At 41.9% G+C, this 13,389-nt stretch overlaps 1 protein-coding gene across 1 annotated transcript in view; it reads left to right on the top strand.

Moving 5' to 3' along the window:
• LOC139409704 (collagen, type XXVII, alpha 1a) overlaps nt 1–13,389 on the top strand; it is a 272,027-nt gene that overhangs the window by 218,417 nt on the left and 40,221 nt on the right. Inside the window, exon 44 of the mRNA XM_071155105.1 lies at nt 7,739–7,792. Within this exon, the coding sequence (XP_071011206.1) occupies nt 7,739–7,792 (54 nt within the window). The remainder of the gene's footprint in view (nt 1–7,738; nt 7,793–13,389) is intronic.

Genomic DNA, 13,389 nt, shown 5'->3' with positions numbered 1-13,389 from the left:
ATATATATTTTTTAAATGTCAAATCCATATCAATCCAAATATTTACATGCAGGAGCACAGTCAGTTGAAGAGCAATCTTTTCTTTTATCCCCTTCCTTCTCCCCAATTGGAAGTTAGTCTTGTCTCATCGCTGCAACTCCCGTACAGACTAGGGAGAGGTCGAAGGCCGAGAGCCATGCATCCTCCGAAACACAACCCAGCCAAGCCGCACTGCTTCTTGACACAATGCCCACTTAACCGGTAAGCCAGCCGTACCAATGTGTCGGAGGAAACACCGTGCAGCTGGCGACGGAAGTCAGCGAGCACTGCGCCCAGCCCTCCAACAAGGAACTGTTAGAGCGCGATGGGACAAGGATATCCCAGGCCGGCCAAACCCTCCCCTAACGGGCCAATTGTGCACCGCCTCATGTGTCTCCTGGTCACGGCGACACAGACTGGGATCAAACCCGGGTCTGTAGTGACCCCTCTAGCACTGCGATGCAGAGCCTTAGACTTCTGCGCCACTCGGGAGGCTCTAACATATCTTAATATGACTTTGGTGCAGGTCATGTTTTTCACATTACCATCTCTAGTAAACACACTATATGAAATCATATGTAAGTTTGTCACATCCACAGGATGCAGAAGTTGTAAAAGGTATAGTGAAATGGTTACTTGAATTGGGGAATCTTTTGTTTAGACATGTAGCTAGCTAAACAATTAACCATAATCCCAACTCATAACGTTACTACAATGCATGAATCTGCAGGTAGCTAAATATAACCAACTTCGATGTTAGCTAACTCGCCGCCATTAGGCTATAACTAGCAATGCAAATTGATATATGAGATACTAATAATATTACTACACAGATCATACACGTAACGTTAGCTAGCCAGCCAACCAGCTATTGTTAGCTACCTGTTTTAGGTCAGTTAGGATCACAACTTTATTTTAAGAATGAAATGTCAGAGTAATAGTAGAGAGAATGATTTCAGCTTTTATTTCTTTCATCACATTCCCAGTGGGTCAGAAGTTTACATACACTCAATTAGTATTTGGTAGCATTGTCTTTAAATTGTTTAACTTAGGTCAAATGTTTAGTGTAGCCTTGCACAAGCATTTACATTTACATAAGTATTCCGACCCTTTACTCAGTACTTTGCTGAAACACCTTTGACAGAGAATACAGCCTTGAGTCTTTTTGGCTACAAGCTTGGCACAACTGTATTTGGGGAGTTTCTCCCATGCTTCTCTGCAGATCCTCTCAAGCTCTGTCAGGTTGGATGGGGAGCGTCACTGCACAACTATTTTCAGGTCTCTCCGGAGATGTTCAATCGGGTTCAAGTCCGGGCGGGCCACCCAAGGACATTCAGTGTCCAGTGTGTTCTTTTGCCCATCTTGATCTTCTTTTTATTGGCCAGTCTAGACTAGACACACTAATGTACTTGTTATCTTGCTCAGTTGTGCACCCACACCTCCCACTATTGGTGTGCTGTGCCTTTTTTTCTGCACACATAGTGTTACGTGTTCCTTCCAAACAACTCAACTGTAGTTTCATCTGTCCACAATATTTTGCCAGTAGCACTGTGGAACCTCCACGTGCACCTTTTGCAAACTTCAGACAAGCAGCTGTTTTTTTGGAAAGCAGTTACTTCTTCTGTGGTGTCCTCCCATGAACATCATTCTTGTTTACTGTTTTACATATCGTAGACTCGTCAACAGAGATGTTAGCATGTTCCAAAGATTTATGTAATTCTTTAACTGACACTAAGATTCTTCTTAACCTCATTAAGCATTCTGAGCTGTGCTCTTGTAGTCATCTTTGCAGGACGGCAACTCCTAGGGAGAGTAGCAACAGTGCTGAACTTTCTCCATTTATAGAAAATTTGTCTTACCGTGACTGATGAATATCAAGGTGTCACGATCATCGTATTGAGGAGACCAAAGTGCAGCGTGATGTGAATACATCCCTTTAATGATAGATGAAAACAAACACAAAGTACACTAAACAAAATATCAAAACAACCGTGACCGCTATAAATACTGAGCGCAAACATGCAACATCACACAGACAATAACCCACGAAATACCCAAAGAAGATGGCTGCCTAAATATGGTTCCCAATCAGAGACAACGATAAACAGCTGCCTCTAATTGAGAACCAATCTAGGCAACCATAGACATACATAAACACCTAGATGGTAAACAACCCCATAAACCTATAAAACCCATAGACAGTACAAAAACACATACATCACCCATGTCACACGCTAACCTAACCAAAATATATAAAGAAAACAAAGAATACTCAGGTCAGGGCGTGACACAAGGCTTTTAGCGATACTTTTGTAACCCTTTCCAGCTTTATGCAAGTCAGCTATTCTTAATCTTAGGTCTTGGTTCACTTCAGGCAATGCTTCTTGTGAATAGCAAACTCAAATTTTGTGAGTGTTTTTTTAGGGCAAGGCAGCTCTAACCAACATCTCCAATCTTGTCTCATTGATTGGGCTGCAGGTTATCTAACTCCTGGCTCCAATTAGCTTTTGGAGAAGTCATTAGTCTAGGGGGTTCACATACTTTTTCCAACCTACACTGTGAATGTTTAAATGATGTATTCAAAATAGACAATATCAATATAGTCTAGTAAGCACCATTGTACAGCGACTGTGCAGGTGCCTTATTTTGCGCAGAGGGAGCTCCCGTTTCACTTTGTTCATGGTGCTGGCCAGACTTCTTCTTTGTAAGCAGGTCCGACTGATGAGAGGAGGGACAAAGGGGGAAAACCATTAAAAAAAATGACACACCCTCCTAAAACTGGTTATAACTCTAGTTCTGTTTGTGATGTTAAGATTCTAACAACAACAGTGTGTGGGTCATGACTTTAAAAATGTATGAGCAGTCAAATTGGATGATTTAATGGTTCTAGTGTTTGTATTTGTATTTATTATGGATCCTCTTCCTGTGGTCCTGCAAAATTAAGGCAGTTATACAATTTTAAAAACATTACAATACATTCACAACACACTGTGTTCCCTCAGGCACCTACACCACTACCACATATCTACAACACAATCCATGTGAACATGTGTGTATAGTGCGTATGTTATCATGTGTGCATGTGTCTGTGCCTATGTGTGTGTTGCTTCACAGTCCCCGCTGTTCCATATGGTTTATTTGTATCTGTTTTTTAAATCTAATTTTACTGCTTGCATAAGTTACTTGATGTGGAATAGAGTTCCTTGTAGGCATGGCTCTATGTAGTATGGTGCGCCTCCCATAGTCTGTTCTGGACTTGGGGACTGTGAAGAGACCTCTGGTGGCATGTCTTGTGGGGTATGCATGAGGTATCTCAGCTGTGTGACAGTAGTTCAAACAAACAGCTTGGTGCATTCAACATTTTTATGGTAAATTCTCTTCCCCAAACTTGAAACTCACTCACTGCTTATATATGCCAGTTAGGCTCTACACCCCCTAAAGCAGAATAATGTGCTTCATTCTAAGAAGTTATTTGTCTATTTTAGTTGTGATACAAACATATAGGCCTATGGGCTAGGCTACAGGTGCGCAACTATGATTCGAACAAGTGGCAAAAAAAAGGCATGTTTCTTATGCTAGGCATCATTCTCAAATTATAATATATATAATTCACAAGATAAAGGCTAATATTGTCACCCATCAGACTATACTTGATTTGATCTTGTCTCTACATATACTAAATTGGGGTGACAGGTAGCCTAGTGGTAAGAGTGTTGGATTTGTAACCGAAAGGTTGCAAGATCAAATCCCTGAGCTGTCAAGGTAAAAAAAAATATGTTGTTCTGCCCCTGAACAAGGAAGTTAACCCACTTTTCCTAGGCCGTCATTGAAAATAAGAATGTGTTCTTACTGACTTGCCTAGTTAAATCAAGATACACACACATATATATATATATATATATATATATATATATATATATATATACTAAATAATATATGTGTGTGACATTTGTTATGATTTAGAATGGATGATTATCATGCACCTGTATCGAAACAGGGGCAGCGGGAAAAAATACTATGCACATAAATAGCGAATGGAGGACGCTTTTCCCCATGGTTTATTTTCATGCCAGCCAGGTTGGCTATACTCCTGTTTGTAAATATAAGCAATGTGCTTAATATTAGGAAAGTTGAGAAATAAATACAGTAGGCCTAGCCTATAGAAAGCTGATGGGACCCTCCTCTTTTTATCTGTTATCTCCCGCAATTGCATAGACTACTGAAATGTTGCGCAACATGAGCTCACATGAAGTGTTTGATTAGATTTTCGAAAACATAGACTGCAATAGAGATTGTGTCATCTGTGGATCTTTTGGGGCGGTACGTGAATTGCAGTCGGTCCAGGTTGTCTGGGATGGTGGTGTTGATGTGAGCCATGACCAGCCTTTCAAAGAATTTCATGGCTACAGATGTGAGTGCTACAGTAATTTCGACAGGTTACCTTAGCGTACTTGGGCATAGGGACTATGGAGGTCTGCTTGAAACGTGGGGATTACAGATTGAGTCAGGAAGAGGTTGAAAATATCAGTGAATATACTTACCAACTTGCATGCTCTGAGCATGCTCTTACATCGGCTACGGAGAGCATGATCACACAGTCGTCCGGAACAGCTAGTGCTCTCATGCATGGTTCACTGTAGTGCTTGCCTCGAAGCGAGCATAGAAGGCATTTAGTTTATCTGATATGTTCTTGTGCCTGGGCAGCTCGCAGGTGGGGTTCCCTTTGTAATCCATGTGATAGTGTGCAAGCCCTGCCACATCCGATGAGCGTCAGAGGATTCAGATTTTCTTTGACAGAGTGGAACCCGCATTCACAAAAAAGTTATTACATTCACATGAGATAACATCAGGATAACTATAGAACTTATTTCCAACCTTAAATTATTCAGTAGTTGATTGATGATTTTCCAAGTTGACTTTATATTGTTTGAGGATTCTTGGAATTTGGAAAACATTTTGGAAACCCGAAGTAGATGGGTGAATTTGTTCTTAAACCTTTTGTAATTAGCACAATTCAGGAGTGTGGGATTTTTTGAGACTGGCTGTAAACCAAAGTTTACAATATACACAGGCAGTTTGAAAAAGCTAGCCTTTGCTTTCTTAACAGAAATTTGCATCCTGTAGCACAAACTCCAAAAAGTTCTGGGACAATGTAAAGTCCATGGAGAATAAGAGCACCTCCTCCCAGCTGCCCACTGCACTGAGGCTAGAAAACACTGTCACCACCGATAAATCCAAGATAATTGAGAATTTCAGTAAATATTGTTCTACAGCTGGCCATGCTTTCCACCTGGCTACTCCTACCCCGGTCAACAGCCCTGCACCCCCCACAGCAACTTGCCCAAACCTCCCCCATTTCTCCTTCACCCAAATCCAGATAGCTGATGTTCTGAAAGAGCTGCAAAATCTGGACCCTTACAAATCAGCTGGGCTAGACAATCTGGACCCTCTCTTTCTAAAATGATCCACCGCAATTGTTGCAACCCCTATTACTAGCCTGTTCAACCTCTTAAGTATCGTCTGAGATCCAAAAAAGATTGGAAAGCTGCCGCGGTCATCCCCCTCTTCAAAGGGGGAGACACTCTGACACAAACGGTTACAGACCTATATCTATCCTACCCTGCCTTTCTAAGGTCTTCGAAAGTCAGGTTAACAAACAGATCACAGACCATTTCGAATACCACCGTACCTTCTCCACTATGCAACCTGGTTTCCGAGCTGGTCATGGGTGTACCTCAAGGTTCTAAACGATATCATAACCGCCATCGATAAAAGACAGTACTGTGCAGCCGTATTCACCAAGGCTTTCGACTATGTCAATCACCACATTCTTATCGGCAGACTCAGCAGCCTTGGTTTCTCAAATTACTGCCTCGCATGGTTCATCAACTACTTTTCAGACAGAGTTCAGTGTGTCAAATCGGAGGGCCTGTTGTCTGGACCTCTGGCAGTCTCTATGGTGATGGCACAGGGTTCTTTTCTCGGGCCAACTCTTTTCTCTGTATACATGAATGATGTCGCTCTTGCTGCTGGTGTTTCTCTGATCCACCTCTACGCAGATGACACCATTCTGTATACTTCTGGCACTTCTTTGGACACTGTTAACTAACCTCCAGACGAGCTTCAATGCCATACAACTCTCCTTCCGTGACCTCCAACTGCTCTTAAATGCAAGTAAAACTAAATGCATGCTCTTCAACCGATCGCTGCCCGCCCATCCAGCATTACCACTCTGGACGGTTCTGACTTAGAATATGTGGACAATTACAAATACCTAGGTGTCTGGTTAGACTGTAACTCTCCTTCCAGACTCACATTAACCAATCCAAAATTAAATATAGAATCGGCATCCTATTTCACAACAAAGCATCCTTCACTCATGCTACCAAATATACCCTCGTAAAACTGACTATCCTACCGATCGTTGACTTCGGCGATGTCATTTATAAAATAGCCTCCAACACTCTACTCAGCAAATTGGATGCAGTCTATCCCAGTGCCATCCGTTTTGTCACCAACGCCCCATATATTACCCACCACTGTGACCTGTATGCTCTCGTTGGCTGGCCCTCACTTCAGATTCATCGCCAAACCCACTGGCTCCAGGTCATCTATAAGTCTTTGCTAGGTAAAGCCCCACCTTAGCTAACTGGCCACCATAGCAGCACACGCTCAAGCAGGTATATTTCAATGGTCACCCCCAAAGCCTATTCCTCCTTTGTCCGCCTTTCCTTCCAGTTCTCTGCTGCCAAAATCACTGAAGCTGGAGACTCATATCTCCCTCACTAACTTTAAGCATCAGCTGTCAGAGCAGCTCACAGATCACTGCATCTGTACATAGCCCATCTGTAAATAGCCCATCCAACTACCTCATCCCCATATTGTTATTTAACATTTGTTTTGCTCCTTTTCACCCCAGTATCTCTACTTGCACATTGATCTTCTGCACATCTATCACTCCAGTGTTTAATTGCTAAATTGTAATTATTTCGCCTCTATGGCCTATTTGCTTACCTCTCTAATTTTACCTCATTTGCACACACTCTATATAGATTTTTTTCTCCTAACTCTGTGTTGTTTGTGTCGCACTGCTTTGCTTTATCTTGGCCAGTCGCAGTTGTACATGAGAACTTGTTCTCAACTGGCCTACCGGGTTAAATAAAGGTGAAATAAAAAAGGTTTACAGAACCCATCTGCTACTCTCTTACTCAGTCTAACAAAGGGAAAGCAACTTACATGTTATTGTTTGAAGAAAAGGTCACACTTAAAAAGCACTCAGATCAGGTATAGTTTAAAACTAGCTGGTTAAAATATTTTTAAAATCTAAAAAGGGGGGGTGTTGTTTTTATCTACAGTATTATCTTGTGATTTTATGCTGTGTTAAAATGAAATGAATCTGAATGTCTATCCCAGCTTTATTTACTAAACATGGCATTAAAATTGATGATAGCAAATAATTGTATCTGTCTGAGCTATTTAGCACTCGGCTAGTTTGTTCTGCCTTTGCTTGTCATGTTCCTTACTGGTTGGGGGCTGCTAGAGGCTCGGTGTTCTCCCAGCAGTTTTTAGAACAGTATGGTGAAGTAATACTATAGTGCAACCGGTTGCACCACATTACAGGCATACCGACTATACAGTACTCTCCTCATGCATGTCTTTTTGTATTACTGTCCTGTTGCATATGTTTTATTGTAGCTGACAATGTTTTACTGTTCCTAAGGGGCAACAAGGTGTGGACGGAGGGAGAGGCAAACCTGGAGCCCCTGGACAACCTGTGAGTGTGGATCTGTCGAAGCTATGATTTACACATCAATATGTATTTACATTTTACATTGCAAACAAGGGATTGTGCACCCAAGCATGCCTGCAAATCATTGGCATTAATGAGCCAAATCAGTCATAACTGTACTGTATAGAAATGCATTGTGCAACAAGGAGTATAGAATATACAGCATGAATACACCACAAAAACCTGTATTCTTAAAAACAAACTGTTTTATAGATTTTTACATTGTGACTGCGCAGACACAAAAAAACTATTTCTCATTTGTACAAAATAAAATAATCAACCTACCCCCGAGCCCAAATGTGCTTGGACCAACACACCATAGAGCCACCAACACAGAGAATAGTGAGGCGCTGGATTTACGAGGCAGACTCTATGCTGCGCGATTGCTTTGAGAATATTGATTGGAATATTTAATAGATTCATCCACCCAGGACTCATTAATCAACATTGACAAATATACTGTACATCGTCAGTCACAGGCTTCATTAGGAAATGTGTTGATAATGACCCACAAGAACAATCCGGACACACCCCAAACAAAAACCCTGAATGAACGGAGATAACCGTACAATGCTGAGAGCTCGTACTGCAGCAGAACGAGCCCTGATGACTTGGTGGAGCACGACGCATAATCCATTGGGGACGCAAAAAGACTATAGAGATTCAAACTTGAATTGATGTTCGACAACTGACTACAGACTATTACAGACTAAAAAGGCAAATCCAGCTGTGCAGTGCCCACTGACGCTTCCCTCCCAGACAAGCTTAACCTTTTGGATCTCTAGGGGCGCTATTTCATTTTTGGATAAAAAACGTTCCCGTTTTAAGCGCGATATTTTGTCACGAAAAGATGCTCGACTATGCATATTCTTGACAGTTTTTGAAAGAAAACACTGAAGTTTCAGAATCTGCAAAGATATTGTCTGTAAGTGCCCCAGAACTCATTCTACAGGCGAAACCAAGATGATACGTCAACCAGGAAATGAGCAGAATCTCTGAAGCTCTGTTTTCCATTGTCTCCTTATATGGCTGTGATTGCGGGAGGAATGAGCCTACACTTTCTGTCGTTTTCCCAAGGTGTTTACGGCATTGTGACGTATTTGTAGGCATATCATTGGAAGATTGATCATAAGAGACTACATTTTCCAAGTGTCCGCCTGGTGTCCTGCGTGGAATTCGGTGCGCAAATGCCAGCTGCTTGTACTTTTCCATTTGATTGAGGGGAGAAACCATGCTTCCACGAACGATATATCATTGAAGAGATATGTGAAAAACACCTTGAGGATTGATTCTAAACAACGTTTGCCATGTTTTCAGTCGATATTATGGAGTTAATTTGGAAAAAAGTTCGCGTTTTGAGGACTGAATTTTCGTTTTTTTTTTGGTAGCCAAATGTGATGTGCAAAACGGAGCTATTTCTAATACACAAATAATCTTTTTGGGAAAAACTGAGCATCTGCTATCTAACTGAGAGTCTCCTCATTGAAAACATCCGAAGTTCTTCAAAGGTAAATGATTTTATTTGAAGGCTTTTATGTTTTTGTTGAAATCTTGCGTGCTGGATGCTAACGCTAATGCTAACGCTAAATGCTACGCTAGCTAGCCACTTTTACACAAATGATTGTTTTCCTATGGTTGAGAAGCATATTTTGAAAATCTGAGATGACAGTGTTGTTTACAAAAGGCTAAGCTTGAGAGATGGCATATTTATTTCATTTCATTTGCGATTTTCATGAATAGTTAACGTTGCGTTATGGTAATGAGCTTAGGTCTGTAAATAGAATCCCGGATCCGGGTTTGGTCAACGCAACAGGTTAAAACATTCTATGATTGCTTCAAGGCAGACAATATAGAGCCATCCAGGAAGAGTCTCGCTGCTCCGGATGACCGGGTGCTTTCGCACTACGAGGCTTATGTGAGGAAAACTCTCAAAAGAGTGAATACTTACAAAACCGCCGGCCCAGATGGCATCCCTGGCTGCGTCCCCAGAGTGAAGTCTTCTCTGACATCTCTCAACCTGTCCATTTCCCAGGCTGTAGTCCCCACCTGCTTTAAGGAGACCAACATCACCACCACTCTTGTCAAGAGGGCACAACAGCGTCTCTACTTCATAAGGTGGCTGAAGAAATGTGTCATGCAAACCCAAGTCCTCTCCAAATACTACCACTACACCATCGAGAGCGTCCTGAATGGTTGCATCGTGGTCTGGTATGGGAATTGCTCCGCTCATGACTGCAAGGTCCTCCAGCGGGTGGTGAACATCACTGGGACCGTGCTCCCACCCATCCAGTGCATATACAGTGCCTTGCGAAAGTATTCGCCCCCCTTGAACTTTGCGACCTTTTGCCACATTTCAGGCTTCAAACATAAAGATATAAAACTGTATTTTTTTGTGAAGAATCAACAACAAGTGGGACACAATCATGAAGTGGAACGACATTTATTCAATATTTCAAACTTTTTTAACAAATCAAAAACTGAAAAATTGGGCGTGCAAAATTATTCAGCCCCCTTAAGTTAATAATTTGTAGCGCCACCTTTTGCTGCGATTACAGCTGTAAGTCGCTTGGGGTATGTCTCTATCAGTTTTGCACATCGAGAGACTGACATTTTTTCCCATTCCTCCTTGCAAAACAGCTCGAGCTCAGTGAGGTTGGAAGGAGAGCATTTGTGAACAGCAGTTTTCAGTTCTTTCCACAGATTCTCGATTGGATTCAGGTCTGGACTTTGACTTGGCCATTCTAACACCTGGATATGTTTATTTTTGAACCATTCCATTGTAGATTTTGCTTTATGTTTTGGATCATTGTCTTGTTGGAAGACAAATCTCCGTCCCAGTCTCAGGTCTTTTGCAGACTCCATCAGGTTTTCTTCCAGAATGGTCCTGTGTTTGGCTCCATCCATCTTCCCATCAATTTTAACCATCTTCCCTGTCCCTGCTGAAGAAAAGCAGTCCCAAACCATGATAATGCAACCACCATGTTTGACAGTGGGGATGGTGTGTTCAGGGTGATGAGCTGTGTTGCTTTTACGCCAAACATAACGTTTTGCATTGTTGCCAAAAAGTTCAATTTTGGTTTCATCTGACCAGAGCACCTTCTTCCACATGTTTGGTGTGTCTCCCAGGTGGCTTGTGGCAAACTTTAAACAACACTTTTTATGGATATCTTTAAGAAATGGCTTTCTTCTTGCCACTCTTCCATAAAGGCCAGATTTGTGCAATATACGACTGATTGTTGTCCTATGGACAGAGTCTCCCACCTCAGCTGTAGATCTCTGCAGTTCATCCAGAGTGATCATGGGCCTCTTGGCTGCATCTCTGATTAGTCTTCTCCTTGTATGAGCTGAAAGTTTAGAGGGACGGCCAGGTCTTGGTAGATTTGCAGTGGTCTGATACTCCTTCCATTTCAATATTATCGCTTGCACAGTGCTCCTTGGGATGTTTAAAGCTTGGGAAATCTTTTTGTATCCAAATCCGGCTTTAAACTTCTTCACAGCAGTATCTCGGACCTGCCTGGTGTGTTCCTTGTTCTTCATGATGCTCTCTGCGCTTTTGACGGACCTCTGAGACTATCACAGTGCAGGTGCATTTATACGGAGACTTGATTACACACAGGTGGATTGTATTTATCATCATTAGTCATTTAGGTCAACATTGGATCATTCAGAGATCCTCACTGAACTTCTGGAGAGAGTTTGCTGCACTGAAAGTAAAGGGGCTGAATAATTTTGCACGCCCAATTTTTCAGTTTTTGATTTGTTAAAAAAGTTTGAAATATCCAATAAATGCCGTTCTACTTCATGATTGTATCCCACTTGTTGTTGATTCTTCACAAAAAAATACAGTTTTATATCTTTATGTTTGAAGCCTGAAATGTGGCAAAAGGTCGCAAAGTTTAAGGGGGCCGAATACTTTCGCAAGGCACTGTACTTAAAACAGGTCCTGAGGAAGGCAGGCAGCATCATCAAGGACCCCAAACACCCCATCAACAAGCTGTTCTCTCCTTTACCATCAGGCAGACGGAGTCGGAGCATGAGGTCTGATACCAACAGGTTCAGAGACTATTTCTATTTCCAAGACATCCAACTGCTGAACACTTGAACTGGACTGACCACCTGCTATGATTCGCCGCACCTTAGCACACACTCACACAGGCATACACACACACATACAGTTGAAGTCCGAAGTTTAAGAACACTTTTTCGACCACTCCACACATTTCTTGTTAACAAACTATAGTTTTGGCAAGTCGGTTAGGACAAAAGTAATTTTTCCAATAATTGTTTACTGACAGATTATTTCACTTAGAATTCACTGTATCACAATTCCAGTGGGTCAGAAGTTCACATACACTAAGTTGACTGTGCCTTTTATACAGCTTGGAAAATTCCAGAAAATGATGTCATGGTTTTATAAGCTTATGATAGGCTAAATGATATCATTTGAGTCAATTGGAGGTGTACCTGTGGATGTATTATAATGCCTACCTTCAAACGCAGTGCCTGACATCATAGGAAAACATCATAGGAAAATCTAAAGAAATCACCCAAGACCTCAGAAAAAAAATTGTAGACCTCCACAAGTCTGGTTCATCCTTGGGAGCAATTTCCAAACCCCTGAAGGCACCATGTTCACCTGTACAAACAATTGCATGCAAGTATAAACACCATGGGACCACCAGCCATCATACCTCTCAGGAAGGAGATGCGTTCTGTTTCCTGGAGATTAATGGACTTTGCTGTGGAAAGTGCAAATCAATCCCAGAACAACAACATAGGACCTTGTGAAGATGCTGGAGGAAACAGGTACAAAGGTATCTATATCCACAGTAAAACGAGTCCTATATCGACATAACCTGAAAGGCCGCTCAGCAAGGAAGAAGCCACTGCTCCAAAACCGCCATAAAAGAGCCAGACTACGGTTTGCAACTGCACATGGCGACAAGATCATACTTTTTCGAGAAATGTCCTCTGGTCTGATGAAACAAAAATATAACTGTTTTGCCATAATGACCATCATTATGTTTGGAGGAAAAAGGTGGTGGCATGCAAGCCGAAGAACACCATCCCAACCGTGAAGCACGGTCGTGGCAGCATCATGTTGTGGGGATGCTTTGCTGCAGGAGGGTCTGGTGCACTTCACAAAATAGATGGCATCATGAGGGGGTAAAATTATGTAGATATATTGAAGCAACATCTCAAGACATCAGTCTTGGGTCTTCTAAATTGACATGGGTCTTCCAAATGGACAATGACCCCAAGCATACTTCCAAAGTTGTGGCAAAATGGCTGAAGGACAACAAAGTCAAGGTATTGGAGTGGCCATCACAAAGCCTTGACCTCAATCCCATAGAAAATTTGTGGGCAAAACTGAAAAAGTGTGTGCGAGCAAGGAGGCTTACAAACCTGACTCCGTTACACCAGCTCTGTCTGGAGGACCTAGCCAAAACTCACCCAACTTATTGTGGGAAGCTTGTGGAAGGCTACCTGAAAATTTTATCCAAGTTAAACAATTTAAAGGCAATGCTACCAAATACTAATTGGGTGTATGTAAACTTCTGACCAACTGGGAATGTGATGAA

Source organism: Oncorhynchus clarkii, chromosome 5 (assembly GCF_045791955.1).
Source record: "Oncorhynchus clarkii lewisi isolate Uvic-CL-2024 chromosome 5, UVic_Ocla_1.0, whole genome shotgun sequence".
Lineage (NCBI taxonomy): Eukaryota > Metazoa > Chordata > Actinopteri > Salmoniformes > Salmonidae > Oncorhynchus > Oncorhynchus clarkii.
This window is presented reverse-complemented; position numbering and strand designations above follow the sequence as displayed.